The sequence below is a fragment of the Vipera berus genome (genome assembly GCF_964194415.1).
Source record: "Vipera berus genome assembly, chromosome: 3".
Taxonomy (NCBI): Eukaryota; Metazoa; Chordata; class Lepidosauria; order Squamata; family Viperidae; genus Vipera; species Vipera berus.
In genome coordinates, this window is record NC_138204.1 from 49,095,901 (window position 1) to 49,123,590 (window position 27,690).

At 39.0% G+C, this 27,690-nt stretch overlaps 2 protein-coding genes across 9 annotated transcripts in view; both read right to left on the reverse strand.

The window, feature by feature from the left end:
* ZNF76 (zinc finger protein 76) overlaps positions 1-27,690 on the reverse strand; it is a 180,287-nt gene that overhangs the window by 10,566 nt on the left and 142,031 nt on the right. For 4 of the 8 annotated variants that reach the window (XR_014026149.1, XM_081325434.1, XM_081325430.1 and 1 more), the window contains exons 1-7: positions 12,064-12,202; positions 9,045-9,175; positions 8,460-8,595; positions 6,792-6,872; positions 5,709-5,786; positions 4,242-4,444; positions 546-665 (exon numbers count right to left, since the gene is read on the reverse strand). Coding sequence is in view for 7 of the 8 variants with exons in the window: in XM_081325434.1 (XP_081181560.1) it covers positions 546-665; positions 4,242-4,444; positions 5,709-5,786; positions 6,792-6,872; positions 8,460-8,532 (555 nt within the window). In the remaining variant the exon portion in view is untranslated. Of the gene's footprint in view, positions 1-545; positions 666-4,241; positions 4,445-5,708; positions 5,787-6,791; positions 6,873-8,459; positions 8,596-9,044; positions 9,176-10,038; positions 10,252-10,981; positions 11,008-12,063; positions 12,203-27,690 lie in introns of those variants that run through there. The other 4 variants (XM_081325435.1, XM_081325432.1, XM_081325431.1 and 1 more) reach the window with 4 other exon arrangements.
* SCUBE3 (signal peptide, CUB domain and EGF like domain containing 3) overlaps positions 25,431-27,690 on the reverse strand; it is a gene marked incomplete at its 5' end in the record, with an annotated part of 128,951 nt that continues 126,691 nt past the window's right edge. Inside the window, 2 exons of the mRNA XM_081322543.1 lie at positions 25,431-25,681; positions 27,362-27,441. Coding sequence (XP_081178669.1) covers positions 25,532-25,681; positions 27,362-27,441 — 230 coding nt within the window. The 3' untranslated portion in view covers positions 25,431-25,531. The remainder of the gene's footprint in view (positions 25,682-27,361; positions 27,442-27,690) is intronic.

The following is a 27,690-nucleotide window of genomic DNA, read 5'->3' on the forward strand; positions in this document are numbered from 1 at the left end:
TTTTTAAAATTAGAAAGATTGAAATACATAAAAAACCAGTTTCAGACCATCTGATGCAGTGGTTACGGTGCTGGATAGTAACTAGTAGACCATGAGTTTCAGTCCTCCTTTGGACACTGAAGCTGGCTAGGTGACTTTGGGCCAGTCGTTCTCTCTCAGCCCAACCCATCTCACAAGGTTATTGTGAGAAAAATAGGAGAGGACATTAAGTACACTACCTTGAATTGTACACAATAAATTTAATAAATACATCAAAAGGCTAAGTATTTTCAAGTAAAACTAATGCAGAAAGTGGGTGAATAGGTTGTAATCCTACGAATGCTTTATTGCAAGTGTATTTTACTAAGTAAACTAAGAGCAAAGCTTTCAGCAAAAGATTATAGCTGTCTTCAACCACTTGTTTCTTGTCTCTCCCCTCAACATCATCAGATAAACTGCAGGCTTACATGTCCAATTGGTGACGCCCATGATTTCCTGTTAGCTAAGTTTCTGTAGTAGTGCCATAATGTATTTAGGGTGAATTGTGGGGAGACAAGAGAGATCACCTTCAAGTGGTGGGATGTGGTGAAGATGCGGCTACATCCACTGACTCTACAACAATAAGCTTTGTCAGGAGTTCTTGATCCATTTCCAGTGCTCTGCACTTCTTCCTCCTGGAAATCCTGCTGGGAAAGAAAAAAGTCAAAACCTGAATGATGCTTGCAATGTCTAAAGTAGGTAGGCCTGGTTTTTAAATTTTTATTTCAAGCCATTTTTGTAGAAAGGCAAGACAGAAAAATGTTCAGTAAATGCATGTCATACTTAATTTTTTTTATTCTTACTAGAATATATGTGTCTACAAAGTTATCTTCCATCTTTGCCTTGAGGTAGGTCTTTCTATATGCTATTTTACAAGTGGAAAGCTGCATTCACACAAAATTATAAACAATTGTAAATTGTTAAAGATTTTAAACTATAGTTTGTTGTACACAGTGTAGTGGCTTGATCTGCACATCATGTCAAGTCATAATGAGCAATTTTGTAGATTCCCTAAAAGAAAACTGCACTTATAGTTTAGTATTAGTGCATGTTATGTACAATATTCAATAATATTCACTATAATATTGTTATATACAATATTCATTAATACCCTTCGGATCTTTTGGGAATATAGGTCCCAGAATTCTTGCTCAACTATCAGCTAACCAGTATACTATACATAATTTTCTAAGCAGGCTGATAATCAAAATTAAGATAAAAGAAATATGTTGTAAGTAATGCATAAGGCTGACACAAATGTTCTTGGCTGTCTTGATTTTTGATGAAGTCATATATTTTCTGAAGAGTAGGATATTTCAGTTTGGGATGTTCTTCAACTCAGTCTTGATGAAGATTCTTATTTATGTTGTGATTTTACCCCTGAGCACAATAGATTGTATTGTGTTTGCCATTCTGATTACAATAGTAGGGGTGAATTATAAAGAATGAAATATGTAATATACTATTAAAATGCTTTTGGTCATTTTTTTTTAATCCCATTTATATCCCACCCTTCTCCGAAGACTCAGGACGGCTTACAATCTAAAGCACAATGTGCTTAGCAATAGCCTTCATTCTATGTATATGCCTGCTTATTAGGGCTTTCGCCTCCCCCCCAAGCGGCATTTTTACAAAGTCAGCTTATTGCCCCCAACAATCTGGGTCCTCATTTTACCTACCTCGGAAGGATGGAAGGCTGAGTCAACCTTGAGCCTGGTGGGATGCGAACCTGCACTAATTGCAGACAGCTGGTGTTACTTAAGGAGGCATTAGCCCACTGCTCCACCAAGGCTCAAATTGAGCTTTGTGTTACTGGCATACTGCATAAAGATACTAAAAATGGAAATATTTCCATTAGCAGGGAACTGCCTGTGGCATGGGTATAATATGACCAAGGTTAGTAAGCTAATGTACATCTTCTCTATTTTGCTAAAAATGTTGCAAGAAGACTTTGACTGTTCCAAAGGCATGCTAATATGAGTAAGTAGTTACTGTTAAGTAGACGACAATAGGCTGGATGTGTTCAGGTACTACAGCTCTTTAACTCAAATGTGTGATTTCCTGAGACTATGTGACTGCCCTAAGATCCGTTTCTAAGGAGATATTAATGGGTATAGCTAACATGCCCATGTTCTCTCCAAAGTACCTTTATTGGTTTAGTTCTGAATAACTGCACATCCCTAATCAATATCTATGATAAAATCTGGTGATGACCAGAGGAGATGAAAGACTATAACTTAAAATACAAGAGGAACAAATGGTACAGAACATAAATTCATGAATATAACAAGAAGAAAAAGAGTTTTGTTACATTTCTGTAAAAATAAGAAGGGGGAAGGACATAACAGTTTTGAATGAAGGCTGTCTTCTGATCTTCTGGAATGGAGATGGTAAAGAGTCATTTGGTCAGTTTGGGCAGCTTTAGAAACTGAATGAATGAATACAACACAGGGAAGTGAGGGTGTAGATTAAAATAAAAAATGTAGGTTTAAATAAAGCAATAACGTACAGATAAAGTGTATGTCTTCTATATGATAATGATTCTTATCTAGGCATGTTAGGGAGCTTTTGCTGAGGTTGAGCCAGAGAGCCTGAGAAGTGTCATACAATGATTAAAGAACTAAACTACCTATTGCAAAGTCTGTGGCTCATAGTTTGCCACTCTCATCAATTTATTAGGCTGTCTTATGGAGTTGTTCTGGCTAAGGAACACTGGAATCGAATTCCATACAACTGCTCTGTATGAGAAACCATGTATTAGAATAACAATATATACACTGTATATTTTGTAATGTTAACAGGCAACTGTATGTCATAATATTATACTGTTATTGCTTTGAACTTGTTCCAACATCAGGAAATAAATGGATTTCCATTTTCATAAAGAAGATTTCCTTTAATTTTATTAGATTTTTATTCCATTTTCCTCCCACATAAGTCCAGTATGATTTCAAAAGGAGATGTGAGGAATTAAATGAAATCATCACAATAATGCCAACAATATTTAAAAACAGCGAATAGAAAAATTAAAATAATTTTTAGAAAGCATAAAAGCAAAATAATAATAGGCAACATGGCTCTAAAAGATGCCATTGCCACTTACAAATATAAAGATTTGGGGGAGAGGAACTAACTTAGATATTATCAGTAATGTTGAGTCAAAAGTTTATAAATAAATCCTCATTTTTTCCCTAATTATGGAAGCACTCTTTAGGCAGTCTGCTAAATGGACCTAAAAAATTGAAGGATAGCCTTTGGTTAAGAAAAAAAGATCAAGTTAAGTGACAACAAGACCTGTGTGCCCTACACACTGAAACTCTGTGCAGCTACACACTGACACTATGCCTTGTAAAGATATAGTATCTGTTGAATTGCAACTCAATATATACAATAAATAAGCTGCCCAGTACTCTAAAATAATGTCAACAGGTATTTAGCCTAATTATATCTAATACTATAGTTCAGCTGCTTCCCAGATACAAGATGGCAGGTTTCTGAATTGTTGTCTCAAATACCAGAATAAAGCAAATACAAAACAGATTTTTTTAAAAAAGAGCAGTATTGTATATTTTTCACTCTACTATAAAGTTTGAAGATTGAAGATGAATAACCATATTCAATATCTAACTAAAATATAAAACAATCTAAACAATATACTGCTTCTCACAGCTCTAGTATATAGATGTTTCAAGCACAATCACACACACACACATGTAATCTGAATGACTAAAGAAAAAAATGTGTGATGCTTGGCAGTGATATTCACAAAATATCCAAATAGCTTGAATTGTTTAATGCTTGGGGTTCACTAGTCTATTGTACATATGCAATTTCATCCCATATTTAAAGTTTTTGCATATCTCTTTCTGATTTCACAACAAAACATTGAATTTATAGCAGTAGCAGATATGATAAGTCTTTCCCACTCAAATGGCACTTATGATATCATAGCTGAACTGCCACCTGAGCATCCAATTGTACAAATTAACAAAGCAGTCAATACATATACAGATATGTGCACAAAGTTCTCATCAGTACAAATATATATTGTTCTAATTAACTATCAAACTCCTGACTTCATATGGCAGGGTTTATCCCCACAGCTCACAGGGGATCTCAACCGTTATTTGTAGCAATGGACCACTCTTACATACACCTAAGAAATGTAATTCTCTGAATCATGTTATGGTTTAGATCTTCATAGAAAAGCAGAATATTCTCACCTTGCTGGTGCAATCCTCCAGAGTGGTGTCAGTACCTAAATCAAAAGCATCATTTTTCTTCCCCACTGCCAATTCCTCCAGCCCCACATCTGCTTGCACTGCCAGGATGCTGCCACCCGTTGACGTGGGAACAGGACGGTGTATGAAAGCTGTGGATCCATCTTCCAGCTGGATGGCCTCCAGGGTGCTGGGGTCAAAACCCTCTGAAGTGAACCACAAACACTATAGCACCACATGCTAGCTCTAATCACTATGTATCTAATCCTTTGATCATTTAGAGCTAATAAAACTCTAAGGGTTAAGGCCTTCAATAGTAAAGTCTAACTACACTTTAGAAAACATTACGTATCAAAAATCTTGCAACTGCAAGATTTACAATCAAAGGTGGATTTGTTTTTTCAATAGATGAGTAGTTTATCATTTATGGCTGTAAAGAATGGATTAGGAAAAAAAATGACATAGTGTAGCCATATTCCCAATGTTCCAAAGCACAGAACAGAAACAAATAAAGAAGTCATGCACTTTCCCTTCCAACTCTGAACTTCCTGGTTAATTCAAACCATGGTTTACCCACCAAATTGTGGGTTTCAATGATCAAGAAATTCTCAGAGAAGGAGAGTGTGCAATAAAACATCTTACTATTGATGTAGGCTACCCGGAAGATCTACAGTAAAAGTAATCAACACAAATAGAGCCTTGGTGGAGCAGTGGGCTAATGCCTCCTTAAGTAACACCAGCTGCCTGCAATCAGTGCAGGTTCGAGTCCCACCAGGCTCAAGGTTGACTCAGCCTTCCATCCTTCCGAGGTAGGTAAAATGAGGACCCAGATTGTTGGGGGCAATTAAGCTGACTTTGTAATAATGCCACTTGGGGTGTGTGTGAAAGCCCTAATAAGCAGGCATATACATAGAATGAAGGCTACTGCTAAGCTTGTAAGCTGCCCTGAGTCTTCGGAGAAGGGCGGGATATAAATGGAATTTAAAAAAAATAAAAAAATAGATGTTTTATCCAGGGGTGTGCTTTAAAAAAAAGCCACACACAATGACACCTATAATCCTACTGCTTAGAGGCTTTTTATGGATTATTTATTAAAAACAGGAGTCAAAGACTGAGAGCTACCTTTAGGAGTGTACAATAAAACATCTTACTATTGGTGTAGGCTACCCGGAAGATCTACAGTAAAAGTAATCAACACAAACAGATGTTTTATCCAGGGGTGTGCTTTTTTTAAAAAAAGCAACACACAATGACACCTATAATCCTACTGCTTAGAGCAGGGGTCTTCAAACTTGGCCCTTTTATGACTTGTGGACTTCAACTCCCAGAATTCATCAGCCAGGCATGCTGGCTGAGGAATTCTGGGAGTTGAAGTCCACAAGTCATGAAAGGGCCAAGTTTGAAGACCCCTGGCTTAGAGGCTTTTTATGGATTATTTATTAAAAACAGGAGTCAAAGACTGAGAGCTACCTTTAGGAGTGTGATGTATAAAAGCCATGGTGCCATCTTCTAGTGCAACAGGCTGGCCATCTTCAAATGTAATCGATTCTGTAGAATGAATCAGAATATACATAGGCACACACATGATCTCAAATAAATCAACTTGCCCAGCTTTTTCGTGCAACAGAACAACAAGGAAAGCTTAGCAAGAATAAGAATCCCCATCACTGTTCACTTCTTTTGAAGAATAGCCTCTTAATCAATTCAGCCCTAGGTATATTAAAAATATTTTAATAATAATAATATCTGTGCAAAAGTGCAACATAGAGTCATTCCATGAATTAAATGAATTAAGTAAAAATTATTCAACATTTCTCTGACTCTAAATTAGTTTAGATGTAGAAACAAAAGCACCAGCAAGTGTAAGGCACTGTTTGTTTTTAGTGCAAAGATGGCACTCAAAAAATACATCCGTTTGTAATCAGAAGTCACTTTTTCAGGTGAATTTTACACTCGAGAATACCCTATCCCCAACCTGGCAATTGCAAGCACATTACTTTTTAATTCCTATATACTATATAGGTCAGGGGTAGGCAACCTTGGCTCTTTTATGACTCGTGGACTTCAACTCCCAGAATTCCTGAGCCGGCTCAGGATTTCTGGGAGTTGAAGTCCACGAGTCATAAAAGAGCCAAGGTTGCCTACCCCTGATATAGGTTACTTAACGACCACTCATTCACTGATTGTTCAAAGTTACAACAGCACTGAACAACAGTGCTGGTCCCCAAAATTCTGCCTCTCCCAATATTCCCACAATCTTGTGAGGGCAATCTGAGCACTTGGCAACTGTTCTCAGCCTTATAACAGTTGCAGCATCCCATAGTCACATAACTGCTATTTGCAACCTTCCCTCCCAGCTTCCACAAGGTGTTTAAAAAGGTGCGTGTAGGCACTACACTGGACATTAAAGCAGGGACGAGGCACTTACGGAACTCCTGATGAGGCTGAATCACAATTTCCAGCAATACTAGTATAACAACTTTAGGAAGACCACAAATTCCTCATTTTGCTTTAAAGAGACCACAACAGGTATTATCAGCAATTTTACTTCACCTTTCTGCAGAGTTACTTGTTGGAAAAAAGCTGTAGAGCCATCTTCAAGTTCAATCATTTGTCCTTCAATTAATTTCTCTTCTGAAACATGAATTTTGAAACACGTCAATTTTCTAGGAAGCAAGATTAAAATTTGTAGCCGCATATAATTAAAACTTCTTATTAAGGAACATGAACATAATCTTATACTTTATAATTATTTTTTTCTGAAACATATTATCAGCTTTATACGCAGGATCCAGAATAATAAGTTCAAAGGCAGCATTAGTAGAATTCTTGTTTTCTGCATTTACCTTTATTAATAAATATATTTCTTTCATATAAGGAAGTAGGTAAAGAAGACCCTAATACCACTTAAAATATATTTAAAAATGTACTCTTATGCCAGGTACATTTGCAATTAATAGTTAAAATCATAGTTTAAACACAGGAATGAAAATAATTTTTTCCTCAGTAGACTAAAAAACATGTTAGAAAATTTCTTATGATAGCTGACACAGAAAATACTTTCCAGCTTAAAGTCAAAATACTGTTCTTTCACTTCTGCAGCAAATTTCTAACTAAACTGCCAATGCCAAAGCCAAGTACTTTGCTTATTGCAAGAGTACCATACTGATGATTTAAAGGAATCTAATTTATTAAAACATGTGTATAGCTTTTTCTTCTCATCATTCTTATCCATCTTTTATCAATAACACAATTATCAAAGTGTTAAGTAATGTGAAGCAAAATATAGCCTATAAGTCTATCCTACAAAATTGGTTTCTTGTGAAAATTACTGAAAAGAACTATTCTATAGAGTATTATTTTAGCACAATTACTGAACGGAACAATCATGCTGACACTTAACACAGCAGCATATATTTTATATAACAGAAATACCAGAGTATACATTTCTTCATACTTACCTTTGAAGATCTCAGGGCCTCACGTTGGGGAAAAAGGGCAGGCCCCTTGTCCCTGGGCTACGTGGCTTCCTCCAGGAAGCAGCTACCATTTTCAATGCTCCCACAATTCCTTGAAATTACACTAAAATTGCAGTCTCTTTGAGGAGGTCGCCCGCCGCATGGCCCAGGGGCAAAGCACTTCATCCTTTTTCCCTAATGTGGTCTGCACAGTGCTGAAGAAAGCTCCAGAGGTCTTCAAAAGGTAAGTGAGTGATGGCTGATGGGAGGGGGGGGGAAGGAAACCTATGTCTTGCAGGGACCCAGGGGAGAGATACTAGTCCCAAGGGTTGTGGGGACCCCTAGAGGTAGGAACTGGAGCACAGGGGGTGGGAAGGCCTGGGCCAGATTGTCCTGGCATTGTGTTAGTCCTCCCATGGCCTTTCCCAGCCCTGGGGGACCCTGTGCTCCACTTAATAACCTGTGTACTAATTTGGCTAGTGCATAAGGGAGAGCAGGAGTGGGGGTTATTAAGAGAGGCTGTCTCGCTTAACAGCTGTCACCACTTAGGACTGTAATAGGAAGGCTCCATTATGTTTGAAGGTTGCAGACTACCTGTACTATTAAAATTTAATACATTTAAAGCAGAATTTTATTTAATGAAATATTTATCCAATATTTATACTGCCTTTCACTCTCTCTTGTGTGTAATGCTTTGATCGTAGGGTTTCTGTTTTGCCCCAGTCTCACTGACTACAGTTGCCACAGCCTTCAACTGACTCACCACCAGCATCCTGCTGAACATAGGCTGTTGTCCCATCAGAAAGGGTCATTGCCTGTAGACTCAAGTTCTCCATTTTGTTCTGGAAGCAGCTCCTTAGTCATGTATTCAACACTGAAAGTTGTTCCCACTGACACAGCTATAATGAAAATGAAAAGGTATGTATATTTGTGTGTACATTTCTTGTCCCCACTTACTATTAAGCATAAATATAAACATGGGCAAAAGTCATTAGAAAGGATTAACAAGACCAACCAAATGGAAACAGCAATGCACCTTGACTATGCAACAAACAACAACACAAAAAGAACAGTTGTCTTTTTGCCCTACAGCTGTTATTCCTCAAAGGCACTGGCAGCCAATGTTAAGATACTGGAGAATATGAGCATTCTTTTGTTCCACAGATCTATTCTTACAATTATAAAATAATGTATATAACTTTTGGTGGTAAGCAGTGATTTAAAAAGTACATTAAAATAAATACATGCATAACTGAAACCAGAATTTTTTTTTCTGTTAGGCAGATTCCCCCGAGGTACAACTTGATATTTGGACAAAACCAAGAGGAGAAAAGTAAAGATACCTTACCTTACATGGCTAATCAGTGGTTTCATGCTTTATACCAAGTGAAGAATTTTCACAGATCAGTAAGCTGAATATTAAGCAACCCAAGCGTAAAGGTAGCTTGTCCTAAGCCTATCCTTTATTTCTTTTTACACCTGCGGAAAAAAAAGTTAAGGGTCTGAATAGTTTTTTTATAGAAAGTGTCTTTGGCATGGAAACGTAAAATTGGAAAAAGCCAATTAGACCAACATATATAAATGGAAACATCCTTAAGTAATAGCTATCTGGCCTCTATTAAACACATCCAGCAAAGATTTTACAATTTCCATTGATAGTTGTTTCTACTGTCAAATTACACTGGGAATTCATCTGGAAACATTTTTCCTGTGACTTAATACTTCTACTTTGTTTTCTGGGACAGACAGGCCTTTTTGGTGCGTGATATTGTTCCAGGAATATGAAAAGTGGTTTCATATTTATTTCCCTTTAGTCTTGTTTTCTCCAACCTAAATGATATATCAAGTTCTTCAGACACCCCTCTTCACAATCTATTCCGGTGATGTAGAGATTTTTTTCTGCAATATAAGCTAGGCAGAGGTCCAAAATTTAGTTCAGAGCTGTAGATTAGCCAACCATAATTGGCTCCAGCTGAAATAGATTGGTATATGGGTGCTAAAGAAGCTAGGGCATCTTTAATTTTACTATACTGCAAAGCCCAATCTTCATTATTTAAAATCAATAGAAAAGATGGCATAACTTATATTTTTACTGCCTGTTTGTTTTCAGAAATAACATAAATGAAAAAAAATATCTAAAACAAAACATATATTTCATTTGTGTCACTATGAAAACAGATTGATACTATGGTGGAATTTACTCTAGAAAATTGATTAATAAATCATAATAAAATAAACCCTCTCCCTATTTACTTAATTCTAAATGTAAGCTTTTGCTGCTGGTGGGAGTTGGTGGATCTCAAATTCTAATAAAGTTAAAATAGATTTTTAAATCTACTTACTCCACAGCAATATGTCTTGTTATGAGAACTGGCTAAATATTATTCATTTACTTTTGTTAAAATGAAGCACATCCTTGTGTGATCCATGAGATGCAATGGTGATTGATTTGAAGCCCAGTAATATATGAATAGGGGATGCGGTGGCTCAGTGGGTTAGGACGCTGAGCTTGTCGATCAGAAGGTCGGCAGTTTGGCGGGTCAAATCCCAAGTGCCGCGTAGCAGAGTGTGTGCCTGTTACTTGTCCCAGCTTCTGCCAACCTAGCAGTTTGAAAGCACGTAAAAATGCAAGTAGAAAAATAGGGACCACTGCGATGGGAAGGTAACAGTGCTCTGTGCGCCTTTGGCGTCTAGTCATGTCGGCCACATGACCACAGAGACGTCCTCGGACAAGCGCTGGCTCTTCGGCTTTGAAACGGAGATGAGCACCAGCCCCTAGAGTCGGAAACGACTAGCACGCATGTGCGGGGGAACCTTTACCTTTACAATATATGAATCTAAGACAGAAAGAAACTATCTTAACAGAAATATATAGGAATTTTTTTGCAGGTAATACAGCAAATAAGTTTTTATCTGGTACCGAATCATGTTATTTGAGATACCAACAGGAATTATATTAACAAACTCAGTTTTAAAATCAGGTTTGTGGCTGCTTTTCATTACATTTAATTACACAATGGCAGGTATTCATAGTTAACAAAAATGGTAGAGAATTATTGCCAGTTCCAGGATTCCAAAGTAGAAATGGCATGGTATTATCCTCTTCAAACATATAAATGCATCTTTTATGTAAAAGATTCTAGAATGGGATGAGGTGGAGATGGGAAGTTTTAGAAGTCAGAAAATTTGGACCCAACCTTTCTGTTTCAACTTCTGAAACAAAAGTTTATTAGATTCTTATTCCATCTTTATTACTTTATTAATGACTCAAGATGATGAACATACCTAATGCTACTTTCTCTTATTTTCCCAACAAGTAACCTGTGAGGTGATAGCTGCCCATCCTGTAGCCAATAGGGTACAATAACTTGTACCAAAAATAGTCCAAAAAACCTGAACTAAGGTTGAAGAGTTTGGTGATGTTCACACACACTAAACCAGTGCTTCCCAAATCTGTGTAAATTATCTGAAGTTAAGTAAAAGTGTTTTTTCCTTTGGTCAATGAGTTCATCTGTCGCTACCCAATTACAACAGAAACATTTAAATTGACTTTTTTTTGCCGACATTAGCTTTCTGATAAGTGATTCTGAGTAAGGAAGGAAATTATTTGGGAAGCACTGGCCTAAGTCCTGCATTCCTTAACCACGACTGATTGAATCCACACATTAAATTGCAAACCACACTACACTACTAGCAACATCTTGTTCACGCAAATGAACAAGTCAGCCAAATTTTGTCTTGTGTGTTCTGTGAGCACAGAGTTAATATTTGAACCGAGACGCATATAAGGTGCTTCCCGTTAAGTTTCCTCTCCTGAACAAGTTTTAATTAGATTCCACGAAGAACTTTTTTCTTCTGACTGATTGAACGGATACAACCAGCAAAATCTTTTCTCAAGAGAACCGGCCACTGATGTCGAAGGCTTAGGCCACGGCATTTCTGCGGAAGGTGACGAGTTAAGAAGGTATTGACCGAACAGACTAAAAAAGCTGGCAACTCTGGCAACCTCGGGCACTATTCCCACATGCAAAAAAAACACAACCGACGCAGCTTCCCCTCCCTCTCGAGAAAATTCCACTCTGGTTTGTGCACGCCGATTGCAAGCTAGGGAAGCCGGACTCGGCAGGGCTTTGAAATGCGGGGTTGGGGGTGGGGAGCCAAGATACGATCGCAAAGTGGAGGGTCGCGCAGCGGAAAGCACCCGCTCCTAAAGAGGGGCCTGGAGGGTCTCCCCTCTTTCTCTTCCAAAATTCAGAAAGAAGAACCAATTCAAAAGGCGTCGGCGGGGGGAAAAGAATCCACCACCCCCTCCCCAACGGCTAGGGTTGAGCATCTTTCCTCTTCCCCGCCTCCCTATCGGCACCGACCTGTGGAGGGCCGAGTCCTCCGCCTGACCGCCATGCACCGGCCCTCACTACAGCTGTTAGCCCCGCAGCCTGTATGCAACCTTCTAAGCCCGGCTTCTTCTACTGTTCACTGCCTTCTAACCAGGTTCCGGGGTTTCGGAAAGTTTCCGGAAAAGGAAAACAGAATCCGCTGTTCTTGGCAGGAGCATTTCCTGTTATGCGCACAAACCGCGGTGAAGCGTCTGCCCTTTTTCATTTGCGCCTTCGGCTTTCGGCGGAACTATAAGCCCGCCTTCCAACCGAATACAAGTCGGATTAGGTCTGGCTTCCGCTTCTGGATTTCCAGATCTGTATCGCGTCACTAAAATTCGTAAACCGCGTGGTTTCCTTGGGCGCCTTTCCTTTAATCGGTTTAAACACAGAGACATTAACTGTGTTGCAATTTTTAATCGTTGACTTGGTGGCGTTTTTTCTTTCTTTCTTTCTTTCGAGTATTGTAGTAAAAGCGGGTAACTTGCTGTCATTGGTGTAATTCCTGCATGGGACTCGAATGCGTAAAAACCCGAGTATTCTCGGGTGGAAATTAATGCAGCAGCTCAACTCGTAGACGGATCAGCCTGTTTCCTTTGCAATTAAAAGTTCTACCTGCTTATTTGTCAATTGGCTTCTCGCTATTCCGCCCGAGTTTCAGAAACTTTATGTTGAGATAAGTGTGGTATACAACTGTAGTGGAAAAATAGAAGGTTGGGAGGAGATGTGACAATTTTATCACCTTGCGCACGGTTTGAAATTGAGTCATGCTTTTCAAACAAAATGAAGATAGTTTTCATTCATAACCAGGGTAATTTTTATAAAAGCTTTTAGGATTAAAAGGGGTTTTCTCCTTGCCAGCGACTGTGTTTCCTCCTTGAAGTAACAACTACATGCCCGTTAAGAATATCAATAAAGTCTTCGACTCGAGCCTAACGCCTGCTGATTTACTGACATATGCACGGTCTGTGTGCAATTTTCTTAGCAACATATGGAAGTGATTTTCCAGGAACCTCATAAGTTTTTGGAATTCTAGTCTCACCTACAACTCTAAATTTTGAACTCAACCTCATTCAAGTATTATTTTTCACATTTTTCAACCGCCCATCTCCCTCAGATAGCTACATCCTGCATTCTGCTGGGTCTTATTGGTATTCTGTCCTTTATAAACATTTGCAGTAGTATCAAACACGTGATGTATAAGATAAGATAAACTTTGTCACTTTTTACTGTGGTTGCAAGGGCACACATCAAAAATGAAATTTAGTTGCCCGCTCTCAAAGTGAACACGTACATGACACACACCTAAACATACTATATACAACAGCCCTACATATACATAACATAAGTATTAAACACAGTCCATCTTGAATATGTAACTGAAGGAGGAAGCTTGAGAATTCACAAGTTTAATGCTGTATGGAATGAAACTATGGCTGAATCTGGATGTTGGGCTTCGGATACCACGAAACCTCCACCCAGAAGGTAACAAGGAAAACAGGTCATGAAGAGGATGTGTAGTGTCCCAGATAATCTTATGGACCCTGTTCAAGCAACGCTTCTGTGCTATGTCCTGGATGGGAGGGAGGGAGGGAACTGCCATTGTCAACCTCCCATCACCCGGTTCGCTCCCACAGAGTCAGCCGCCTCAGGGTTCCGTCGGCTAGGCAATGCCGGCTGGCGACCCCCCAGGGGGAGAGCCTTCTCTGTGGGCGTGCCGACCCTCTGGAATGAACTGCCTCCGGAGCTGCGGACGGCCCCTGACCTTCGGTCCTTCCGCTGTGACCTGAAGACATGGATGTTCCAACAAGCGGGCCTGGACTGACTATGGTTTTAAATTTGGCTTTTATTGGGTTAAATTGTCATTTATTTATTTCACCCATTGTTTGATTCTTTTTAAAATTTTGTACTTTATGTTTTTTAATTTTTATTGTTGTGAGCCGCCCTGAGTCCTTGGGGAGAAGGGCGGCATATAAATTTAATAAATCTGAATCTGATCTTTTTGGCCATTCTCACCACTCTCTGCACTGCCTTCCTGTCTGAAGCAGTGATGCTTCCAAACCAGACTGTGATGCTGTATGACAGGATGCTCTCTATCGTTCCCCTGTAGAAAGTGATAAGGATAGAAGGAAGATGTGCTTTTCTCATGTGACGCAGAAAATGCAGAAATATGCCATACAATGCAGTGCAGTGCAGATATGTACATTGGGGAAACGAAACAACCACTTCATAAACGCATGGCACAACATAGGAGAACAAACCCATCAGGACAAGAGTCAGCAGTCCACCTGCATTTAAAAGACAAAGGGCACTCTTTTGAAGGCAGCAAAGTCCACATTTTGGACAGGGCCACTGGTTTGAAAGAGGGGTCAAAGAGGCCATCTATGTCAAAACTGAACAGCCCTCTCTCAAGAGAGGGATACAACACTGCTGAGGTGACACTGATGACACAGATAAACTCCAGGCAGCCTCAGCGACTCTCTAAAAGAATGTAAATGACCAGCTATCTGGAAGGAGTATATATCCTTTCATTCCCTATCATCCAGAAGTTTCTTGGATGAGAAGTGAAACGTCTTCAAACAAAAAAGTCCAATTGCCTTGTGAAAAAGCATCTTTGGAACAACTATGACCTGGATGAATGAGGATCTCCATAGACATTTATCAATGAAAAACTTTTTAAAAGCTTGATTCTAAAAGAAGGAGGAGGGATATTGTGATGGAGAGATTTGAATATTTGGAGAAAGGAGCTAAAGCTGTAACATCTGTTCTACGATCAGTTCCCTCCCATAGAAACAAGCCTCAGTTTGCAACCTGCTATACTAATTGTTATTAATATAAGTGCTTCAAATGAACTATGGGATTATTTTATTTTTAAATCACTGTGTGTTTAGTGGAGGTAGTGACATCAAAGCTATTATCTTTTTTCAACTTTTAAGCCATTTATTGTGGCTTAATGCAAAACTTGTTAAGAGATTGTCAGCTTATTAAACTTCTTAAATTTTAATCCCCTGCTTCTGCCAACTTGTTATCACAATTACAGGTGAAACTTGAAAAATTAGAATATCGTGCAAAAGTTCATTTATTTCAGTAATGCAACTTAAAAGGGGAAACTAATATATGAGATAGACTCATTACATGCAAAGCAAGATAGTTCAAGCCGTGATTTGTCATAATTGTGATGATTATGGCGTACAGCTCATGAAAACCCCAAATCCACAATCTCAGAAAATTAGAATATTACATGCAATCAATAAAACAAGGAGTGTACATAGAACAATATCGGACCTCTGAAAAGTATAAGCATGCATATGTACTCAGTACTTGGTTTGGGTCCCTTTTGCAGCAATTACTGCCTCAGTGCGGTGTGGCATGGAAGCTATCAGCCTGTGGCACTGCTGAGGTGTTATGGAAGACCAGGATGCTTCAATAGCGGCCTTCAGCTCTTCTGCATTGTTCGGTCTCATGTCTCTCATCTTTCTCTTGGCAATGCCTCATAGATTCTCTATGGGGTTCAGGTCAGGCAAGTTTGCTGGCCAATCAAGCACAGTAATCCCACGGTCATTGAACCAGGTTTTGGTGCTTTTGGCAGTGTGGGCAGGTGCCAAGTCCTACTGGAAAATGAAGTCAGCATCCCCATAAAGCTTGTCTGCGGAAGGAAGCATGAAGTGCTCCAAAATCTCCTGGTAGACGGCCGCGTTGACCCTGGACTTAATGAAGCACAGTGGACCAACACCAGCAGATGACATGGCTCCCCAAATCAACACAGACTATGGAAACTTCACACTGGACTTCAAGCATCTTGCAGTGTGTGCCTCTCCATTCTTCCTCCAGACTCTGGGTCCTTGGTTTCCAAATGAGATGCAAAAGTTGCTCTCATCAGAAAAGAGGACTTTGGACCACTGAGCAACAGACCAGGTCTGTTTTTCTTTAGCCCAGGTAAGACTCTTCTGACGTTGTTTGTTGTTCAGGAGCGGCTTGACAAGAGGAATACATTTGAAGCCCATGTCCAGGATCCGTCTGTGTGTGGTGGCTCTTGATGCACTGACTCCAGCCTCAGTCCACTCCTTGTGAAAGTCCCCAACACTTCTGAATGGCCTTTTCCTGACAATCCTCTCCAGGCTGCGGTCATCCCTGCTGCTTGTGCACCTTTTTCTTCCACACTTTTCCCTTCCACATAACTTTCTATTAATGTGCTTTGATACAGCACTTTGGGAACATCCAACTTCTTTTGCAATTACCTTTTGAGGCTTTCCCTCCTCATGGAGGGTGTCAATGATGGTTTTCTGCACAACTGTCAAGTCAGCAGTCTTCCCCGTGAGTGTGAACCAGACTGAGAGACCATTTAAAGGCTCAGGAACCCTTTGCAGGTGTTATGGCTTAATTAGCTGATTAGAGTGGGACACTTTGAGCCTAGAATATTGCACCTTTTCACAATATTCTAATTTTCTGAGATTGTGGATTTGGGGTTTTCATGAGCTGTACGCCATAATCGTCACAATTATGACAAATCACGGCTTGAACTATCTTGCTTTGCATGTAATGAGTCTATCTCATATATTAGTTTCCCCTTTTAAGTTGCATTACTGAAATAAATGAACTTTTGCACGATATTCTAATTTTTCGAGTTTCACCTGTAGGTGTCAACCAAAACTTGGCAGCAAAAATCTATGCAAATAAGAGGGGCAGTAGAGTTGATGCTTTTTGTACCATATGGTACTTACTCGAGCTAGTGTTCATCCAGATTTTAACCAAAATACATAGCTCTAGCAACAACCCCAGCAGAAAGAAATGTGAAACACTCATGCCATTTTTTATTAGAGGTTATCCACATTAGAAGCACCCCTACTTATCAGTAATCACAAATATCTGGAAAATAACAATATGGGAGGAAATTTCTCTCTTCCAAACCATACCCGAAAGCCAAGATTTCAGAAATCAAACAGTTCATTTAGATAAACTTTATTTCTTAGTAAGCAAAAGCAGGTTCTGCTGTCCTTTTGCCACAATAGTCTGCAAATTTTAGCAATTTGGTATGCCAGAACAGCAAACCTATACACTTTTGAGTAAGGGGTAAGTATAGTAACATACTCCCCTTCATGGATTACTGCCTTGTCGTGGTGAAGGGGCTTGCGTAATTCAATGAAGCTATGAGCTATGCCGTGCAGGGCCACCCAAGACGGAAAGGTCATAGCAGAGAGTTCTGACAAAACGTGATCCACTGGAGAAGGAAATGTCAACCCACTCCAGTATCTTTGCCATGAAAACCCTATGGACAGTACCAAAAGGCAAAACGATATGACGCTGGAAGATGAGCCCCTCAGGTCGGAAGGCATCCAATATGCTACTGGGGAAGAGTAGAGGGCTAGTACTAGTAGCGCCAGAAAGAATGAAGCGACTGGGCCAAAGCCGAAAGGACACTCAGCTGTGGATGTGTCTGGTGGTGAAAGGAAAGTCCGATGCTGTAAAGATTTTTTCTCCATAGGAACCTGGAATGTAAGATCCATGAATCAAGGAAAGCTGGACGTGGTCAAACAAGAGATGACAAGACTGAACATTGACATCTTAGGAATCAGCGAAGTAAAATGAACAGGAATGGGTGAATTTAATTCAGATGACCATCAGGTATACTACTGCGGACAAGAATCCCTCAGAAGAAATGGAGTAGCCTTCATAGTCAATAAAAGAGTAGGAAAAGCAATACTGGGATACAATCATTTTCTGTGGGCGTGCCTGCCCTTTGGAATGATTTACCTGTGGAACTCCAGACCGCCCCCGATCTGTGTTCATTTTGCCGGGACCTGAAAACCTGGCTTTTCGATTTATCAGGCCTGGACTGAAGGCGTTTTAGCTTTTTAATATTGTTTTAATTATTGGGCTTTAATTAATTTAATTCATTTTAATTTAATATTATCTTTTTATATTTTCTTTTATATGCTGCCCTGTAAACCGCCCTGAGTCCTTCGGGAATAGGGCGGTATAGAAAACTAATTAATTAAATAAATAAATAAATAAATAAATCCTCAAAATGACAGAATGATCTCAGTTCGAATCCAAGGCAAACCATTCAATATCACAGTAGTCCAAGTCTATGCCCCAACCACCGGTGCTGAAGAGGATGAAATTGACCGGTTCTATGAAGCCCTACAGCACCTTATAGAACTAACACCCAAAAATGATGTCCTTATCATCATGGGGGATTGGAATGCTAAAGTAGGAAGCCAAAAGATAACTGGAATAACAGGCAAGTTTGGCCTTGGAGTACAAAATGAAGCAGGGCACAGCCTGATAGAATTTTGTCAAGAGAATACGATGGTCATAGCAAACACTCTTTTCCAACAACCCAAGAGATGGCTCTACACATGGACATCACCAGATGGTCAACACAGAAATCAGATTGACAATATGCTCTGCAGCCAAAGATGGAGAAGCTTTATACAGTCAGTAAAAACAAGACCAGGAGCTGCCTGTGGCTCAGACCATGAGCTTCTCATTGCAAAGTTTAGGCTTAAACTGAAGAAAGTAGGGAAAAGCGCTAGGCCACTCAGGTATGAATTAAATCATATCCCTGTTGAATATACAGTGGAGGTGACAAATAGATTTAAGGAATTAGATCTGATAGACAGAGTGCCTGAAGAACTATGGACAGAGGTTCGCAACATTGTACAACAGGTGGCAACCAAAACCATCCCAAAGAAAAAGAAATACAAGAAAGCAAAATGGTTGTCTGAGGAAGCTTTGCAAATAGCTGAGGAAAGGAGGGAAGCAAAAGGCAAGGGAGAAAAAGAAAGATACGCCCAATTGAATGCAGAATTCCAGAGAATAGCTAGAAGAGATAAGAATGCCTTCTTAAATGAACAATGCAAAGAAATAGAAGAAAACAATAGAATAGGGAGGACCAGAGATCTCTTCAAGAAAATTGGAGAGATGAAGGGAACGTTTAATGCAAAAATGAGCATGATAAAGGACCAAAATGGCAGGGACCTAACAGAGGTAGAAGAGATTAAGAAGAGGTGGCAAAATTACACAGAAGAACTATACAAGAATGAGCTTAACGTCCCTGATAACCACAGTGAGGTGGTCACTGACCTCGATCCAGACATCCTAGAATGTGAAGTGAAGTGGGCCTTAGAAAAGCTGAGCAACAACAAAGCTAGTGGAGGTGACAGTATTCCAGCTGAGCTATTCAAAATCTTAAAAGACGATGCAGTAAAAGTGCTACACTCAATTTGCCAGCAAATTTGGAAAACTTAACAGTGGCCACAGGATTGGAAAAGATCACTTTACTTTCCAATTCCAAAGAAAGGCAGTGCCAAAGAATGTTCAAACTATTGCACCATTGCACTCATTTCTCATGCTAGTAAAGTTATGCTTAAAATCCTACAAGCTAGATTCCAGCAGTATGTGGATCGAGAACTACCAGAAGTACAGGCAGGATTTCGAAGAGGCAGAGGAACTAGAGATCAAATTGCCAACATACGCTGGATCATGGAGAAAGCTAGAGAGTTCCAGAAAAACATCTGCTTCATTGACTATGCTAAAGCCTTTGATTGTGTGGATCATAACAAACTGTGGCAAGTTCTTAAAGAGATGGGTGTACCAGACCATCTTATATGTCTCTTGAGAAATCTATATGTGGGCCAAGAAGCAACAGTGAGAACTGGACACGGAAGCACTGATTGGTTCAAAATTGGGAAAGGAGTCCGGCAAGGCTGTATACTGTCACCCTGCCTATTTAACTTATATGCAGAGCACATCATGAGAAAGGCAGGGCTAGATGAATCAAAAGTTGGAATTAAGATTGCCGGAAGAAATATCAACAACCTAAGATATGCAGATGATACCACTCTAATGGCAGAAAGTGAAGAGGAACTAAAGAGCCTCTTGTTGCGGGTGAAGGAGAGTGCAAAACATGGGTTGAAACTTAACATTAAGAAAACCAAGATCATGGCATCCGGCCCTCTCAATTCCTGGCAAATAGATGGGGAAGAAATGGAGGTAGTGACAGATTTTATTTTCCTGGGCTCCAAGATCACCGCAGATGGGGACTGTAGCCAAGAAATTAAGACGCTTGCTCCTCGGGAGGAAAGCGATGGCAAATCTAGACAGCACACTAAAAAGCAGAGACATCACCCTGTCAACAAAAGTGCGTATAGTCAAGGCTATGGTCTTCCCAGTTGCAATGTATGGCAGTGAAAGTTGGACCATAAAAAAGGCTGAGCGCCAGAGACTTGAGGCCTTTGCTGGAGAAGACTCCTGCGAGTCCCTTGGACTGCAAGGCGATCAAACCGGTCAGTCCTAGAGGAGATCAACCCCGACTGCTCTTTAGAAGGCCAGATCCTGAAGCTAAAACTCAAATACTTTGGCCACCTAATGAGAAGGAAGGACTCACTGGAGAAGAGCCTAATGCTGGGAAAGATTGAGGGCAAGAGAAGAAGGGGACGACAGAGAATGAGGTGGCTGGATGGAGTCACTGAAGCAGTAGGTGTGAGCTTAAATGGACTCCAGAAGATGGTAGAGGACAGGAAGGCCTGGAGGAATGTTGTACATAGGGTCGCGATGGGTCAGACACGACTTCACACCTAACAACAACAATAGTAATATATTAGCAATAAGGTCCCCAAGCATTTATTTAGCCAGAAAGATTTTGCAACTCACTGATTCTTCAGCTTTTAAAAATACTTCACCTTTGCACTGTAGCAATGAAAACAATAAAATAATTATCTTTAATAGCAATGATTAGAGATTGCAAAAGAAGGGATGGCGAGATGAATGTAATTTTGACAAGTGTGTAGGCTTCATATTAATGGAGGAAAAGCATTATCAAATAGTCCCAAATCATGGTTATATCCAGTCACTAGAAATAATGTACGGTACTTCTGATTTACAGTTATTGGAAAACACAGAATGCTATTGTAAAAGAAAATTATAAAATATTATCAACAATATTAAACATATTATCAGATAGCCTCAAATAATCTGTGAACTTCAGATTGAGAAAAAGTATTATCAAATAATTATCAAGTCATAATTATATCCAACCTCTAGAAATAATATGCTTCTGAATTACAGTTGCTAGGAAATTAGAACGTTATTGCCTTTCAATCCTGCTCCTTAGTTTACTAAAACTTTCTGCTTGAAAAAGGTTGCTCTAGGAAAATACGTTATTGGTGTTACCCAGCATGTTTTCCTATGTTCATTTATAGAAAAGGGTCAAAAGAAAAGGTGTGCATCATTTTTCCCCCCAAAGTGATATTAATTTTGATAAGTTATGCCAGAACTATGCAAAACAGGAGGGCTGCCAGATAAAATATCTCTGACTCTGGTGCTTGAAGGCTCAGCACCACATCTTGAAGGGTCTCTCCTATACGGAATGGGACAACCTGTCACAGCCCACTCGCTGCAGCCAACTCGCTGCGGGATAATTTAATAATTCAATTTAATTATTTGAAATATTGTTTAAACTTTTGTCCTACACATTTCATTCTGTCCCTCCTTTTGCATCCTTTCTTTAATGATTGTATTCCACCATTCCTTTGATATTAGAGTAACTCTTGTCCCACAGCAAATTGGCCATGGTGAGTTGTTCCGCAGCAAGTTAGCCGCAACAAGTTTTCATAGACCTCTGAATATGCAGTGCAGGCCAACAACCCTTCTGCCAGCCCTATCTCTTCAAATGGCTTTGTAAAGTCCCTATGAGCTACTACTGAGAGATACAGTAAGACCTGACAACAAACCTAATTTCTCTTTCTGGAAAAAAATTGCTGAACATCAGTGGGTCATAGTACTCCAGCTTTTAGAAACAGTGAGTAATGTTGGGAGTTGCAGCTTAGTAACATCTAAAAACAATCCCCATCTCTGGTACAGGAAAAGACGTAATTATTTTCATTCATACTATTGGCAGGCTTTCCATTTCTGCTATTTTTATACAATTTTAATTGCTTTTGTATTGGAGGAGTTACGTTTTTTTATTTTTTAGCAGAAAGGCATAACAGGCAATAATATGCATTTAACAATACAAATACTATGTGCAGGCTTTGGAACCCATAATTGTTGGTGCCCACAAACTGTCTAGTGTAAAAAAAATTGGCTAATTTCCAAAGAGAAAAAGGTACATAAAGGAAGGGAGAAACAGAACTGCAAGCAGCAATAAATATGCATTAGCTATTTTACAAGCGATGGGAAAAAATCTGGAAGATCAATGAAACACCAAGAAATTCCATTTAATAATTTAAATGGACAATATGAAATGCAAAATTTTATTTTTACAAATCAGATACAATTTTTTCATCAAGTGCAAATAACTTTACGAGCTACACCCTTTTTCATTATTTTTCAAGGGATACTGGATGATGACATATGGCACAGCAACTATAAATAATTTAGCTTTATTGTTTATATCTGGTTATATTTCCTATTTGAGATGGACTTTTCAGCTTGTCAATTTTTTTTACTTTTTACATATTGATACAGGCAAAATAATCTCATAACAGAAACCAAGTAGAATCCAAAGCAAAATTCAACACATTGTTTTTCTTCTCAAAGCTGTCCCTCATTTCTGGTTATGTCTCTATTATTTTTCTCTAAAGTAAATAATCAACTACCTCTGTCCTCTTCCACCAAGTAAACGAATGCTTGTAAGTTCAAGAAAATGCTGCATCCAATTAGCATTTATAATAATGGAATCTCACCGACTAAAATACTAGAACTGTGTTTACATCAAAACCACTTCTTTTTTGGGTGCAAGCAACCAGAACCACTTGTGGATAGGCCCAAGCTGATATTTTATTATTCAACCACCTATATTACAAGTATCTTGCCACATTGTCTGCCTTCCCTTGGAAAAAGACAGATACACCTTAGAGGTTGATCTTAAATGTTTCCTTCTCCCCCCTCCCCTCCCCCCCACAGGATGGAATGTCTCTTTATTCCCCTTGGCAGGCCCCTTTCCCTCTGGTTCCACTACATTCTGTTTCATGGCTGAAATGCGAATTTGGTACAACTGTTTCTTGATTTTGGATCTGGTTACAAATAAGACATAGAAAATCCATAGCACACAATACTGGTGAAAATTGACAGTATCGTACGTGAACTGATTATAATTGCATACCACTTTCCATAATTCTGATTGCTAAGTTAGACTTAAGACTGCTTTTCAACGTTAGCATTTGCACTTGAATATGAATCAGTGCTTGACTGACAGTTTATGTAACTGTGGACTCCTTAATGATCTCTGAGCTTGGTTGTTTGCTGGCAAACATTTCATCCTTAGTGCTAGAAGGGAGTGGAGTTTGCTCTCTTTTTTATATACAGTAGCTTGCCTTGCCCGTTTATGTATTTTGAAATGGACAAGGAAAAAGCACTCGTGATGATTTCATATCAACAAGAGCCATTCTAAAATCCAAATTCAATACAGGATTCAGCTTTGTAGCATGAGAAAGCCAGAGCACTTCTGACTAGGTGCAGAAAACATTTCCCTCCTCACTAAGAATCCATAGCTACATTTTTGGAATTAGGAGGGAGAAAAAACTTCAAATTAACAGGTATGACTTCCCAAAAGACCCCAGACCCTTTACAGACCCTGCAGCTTATTGGAGCATCAGAAAGAGAACCTAGCCATCTCTGTATAATACTTAGAACCAAACATTCTTCTACTTGCACAAAGCCAAATTGTCAGAAAGAGTGAGATTAAGCAGCATGTTGAATGTGTTAAAAGAGTTTTAATATCGGGACAGATTCCAGTATATGATTCGTGATATATTCTTTAAAGATGCCTTTGATAGTATTTGAATTGAACTGACTTTCAGGAGCCACTTGTTATCAAAGCATAATTTCACATACACAAACTCTATCTTTAGGAGTTACGTTGCAGTTTACTGTAGTGAAGAAAATAAAATTCCAAGAGCTGAAAATGTAGTCATATTTAGTCATCATTCTCCCAATTCCACCTTTGGATTCTTTTCTTTTTCTCGCATATGCACACGCACATCCTCTTTTCTCAGGCAGGTATAAATATTGTAGTTTCTAGTAGAAAAAAAACCCTCTAAATAATATAAAGACAACTCAAAATGATTGCACTTAATAATATGAAAAAGGTAGAAAGGAGAGCATCCTAGTGCACATTCACTTACTCCTGCCCTTCACACCACTTGCGTTCTTATCACTGAGTTACTCTTTGGCAGAGCTTACAAGAAGTCTGATCTCTCAGCACAAATGTCTGTGGGGAAAATTATATCAGAAAATCTCACTTTTCATCAACTTCTGCTCCCCCCCTCCCCTTTTCCAGACATTATTCTGTATGAGTAGGTGGCTAGGCTAGGCTTTTAACACCAAAATCCATCATGAAGTGATGTTCTTCTAGTCACCACACTTGCCATTCCCAACAAGGGCAATTTCTTTTCACATTTCTGTGTTACACTTTTTTATTGTATGATCTATATCCATTGTATCCCCTCCCCCATGTATCTTGTTTGATCCTCTCTGCAAGACTGCTTGATTCATTTTTCAATTAAAAGCACAACAGTCTGATAAATAAGGCAGAAGCTTCCACATTCCAGGTGTCCATTGCTCTCAGTTCTTTATAAAAGTATTCAGCTGGATCAATTCCATTGCTTAGCAGTTGCTCAGAGTCTTCCCATTTCATTGGTGTCCCAGAAGCAGAGGCATGATACCATAGCAGAAGTACTTCTTTTTGGAAACAGTCATGCAGAGAAATGTATCCAAACAGCATCTTTAGCAGCTGCCTGGCAGCACAAGAAGCCACACGTGATGGCATACACACACACACACACACACACACACACACACACACACACACACAGAGACACACACAGAGACACACAGACACACACAGACACACACGGACACACACACGGACACACACACGGACACACACACGGACACACACAGACACACACACACACACACACAGACAGACACACAGACACACACAGACACACACAGACACACACAGACACAGACACACACACACACACATATATATATATATATATATATATATATATATATATATATATATATATATATATATATATATATATATATATATATATATATATATATATATATATATATATATATATATATATGTATATATATATATAAAAGCTGAATTGACTGGGAGATACTGGTCCCAGCAGAGGACTTTTGTGAAAAGCGTGTCACTTACTGAGATGGGTGATCTCAACAGACTGAGGCTTCAGTATGGAAAAACAAGGGAGGGGATTTAGTTCCTTGGGGCCAGTTGTTCCTTCCATGGCCAAATCATCAGTAAATTTGATTTGAAGAAAAGCCAAGGAATGACCAATTATTAGATGCATCTGCATAGTGAAGATGGCGGATTTCTATTTGTAGAAAAAATTCACCGAAAAGTAACAATAAGCATAAGAAAAAAAGTTTTCTTGGCAGCCGAGAAACCCGGAAGGTTGGTGAAAATGTGAGGCTATTTGTAAGGTCTAAGAAAACTTGAAACTTTGGAGCGGAGGAGTTTGATGAAAGAGCGTGGTAGCATTTCCTTATGTTTTTCGGTGTATTTAAAGTAGTTTTGTGGATGAGCTAACACGTCAAAGAAAGCCTTGATTAACTTCTTGTCCTGTAAGGGAAGTCAATGACAACTTTAGATGTAATCACAAGACTTGTAATAGTCTATAGAATCTTTGACAAACAGATAGCTAGCCTAGAAACTAGTACTATAACTAGCAAGGTTGAGAATGGAATCAATAGTGGAATCACTAATCCAACAGATTATTTTATATGCACCAAACCATTCCAAACCAATCAGCAAGAAAAACCATGAAATGTGTCCAGACCCATACTGTATGTTATAGTGAGATACAACACTATTAATTCATGTATAATAGTGTAGCTAGAAAAAAATCTGAAATCATTATATGATAATACCATGGCACATATTTCTTTAATAACATTATTGGGGAGAAATATGGAAGACAATAAGCTCCATCTGCTCCTCTGTAGCACATAGGTTGTCCTTATATCTGCTAGTAATAATAAATTCAGGGGTCATAATTATGTTGATGTGGCAGTGATGGACTGGTTTTTGACATATTTTGTGAATTGCTGTGCTGCTTTGTATATTTTACAAGTTGTAGCCAGCTTAGAGAAGCACATATTGTGTTGGTTTTGTGCTAAGGTATTTTGAGTTTCTGTGAGGCCCAAAAATACAAAATTCATTTGCTCCCCTCTTTTTCAATTTTGCTCATTGTACATCTATTTTTTCCACGTCCATGAGTGGAGAAAATCCTACAAAATGAATAATTATTTGAATTATATATTAACTAGCTAATTTTCCTGATCTCCATGAAAGCTTTGCAAAGTCATTCTAAATGCAGATATATACTCCCCAATCCTGAGCTCTGGTAATAAGTTTTAAAAACATAACTGAATGACAGGTTTTCTGAAAGAAAATATTTTCATTCTGAATGAAAAGTATTTTCAATCTGTTTGAAAAGTATGGTTCAATTTCAAACTGCGTGTAAGGAGAAAAACTGCCACATCCCCCAACTTTATGTTTTTCCACTAGTAGAACATTGGGGGGGGGGGGAAGAGTCTGCTACATGTGTTAAGCATAAGTGCAATACCATTATTACAAGTGTACCTTCTGTTATATTTTAAATTAAGTAAAAACAGAGGTATTTCTATAACTTCTTCAATTCCTCAAGCTACTATTTCCCCAAAGGGAAAGGAACAATTTCTCTCAAAAAGCTGGAGCAGGAAGGAAATCATTAAAGCCCTTCATCACACAACTTGATGTGGATTTGCATTCATAACTTCTACAGTCGTATCTGAAAAAAGAGGTAGGGGAGAGACTAACTGAAAGCCGCTTTCTAAAATGTACACTCAGTGAAATGCTTTCGGGCTTTTATGTTAGCATTTTCTATTTCTCCTCACATTACAAGGAGTTCTCCAAGTTCTCTAATAAAAAACATACATCATTAGATCCGCTTTCAAATACGTTTAAAATATGAGATGCATAGAAAACAACACACATCAGCATATGTGTGCTAAAGCAGCGGCCCCCAACCTTTTGGGCACCAGGGGTTGGTTCCACGGAGAGAGGATTTTCTGTGGATTGGAGGGGGCGTGGTTTCACATGCTACCTGCATCCCACGGATGGGGCTTTACTTGTTTGTGTGGCCCGGTTTCTGGCATGCCGCGGCCAGGAACCGGTCCACAGACCAGGGGTTGGGAACCCTTGTGCTGAAGGATACCAATGTGTCAGATCCTTATCCAGTAATATAAAAAATAGCCTTACCTTCAATATTTCCTGATGATTTTCAGATGCATAGAGTCTGCCATCTCGGACAATGTCTTCCACCAGCTGTTCATAATCCTCTGTATTATTGGGTAAAGTGGTCACAAAGATACAAGAAAAGCGGCCAGTAAATTTATTTTGAGTGCAATGTATACATACTATACATGAATCTTGAACAGATTTTGATAATCTCCAGAGTTGCCTCAAGGAATTTGCAGGGAAGGCAGAATAAATAAATAAACCTCTAACTAGAAGTTGGTAAAATAGCAATGAGGAAAAGATATTCAGATGCCATGATACAGTATATTATAGCAATGGTTTTCCCTATG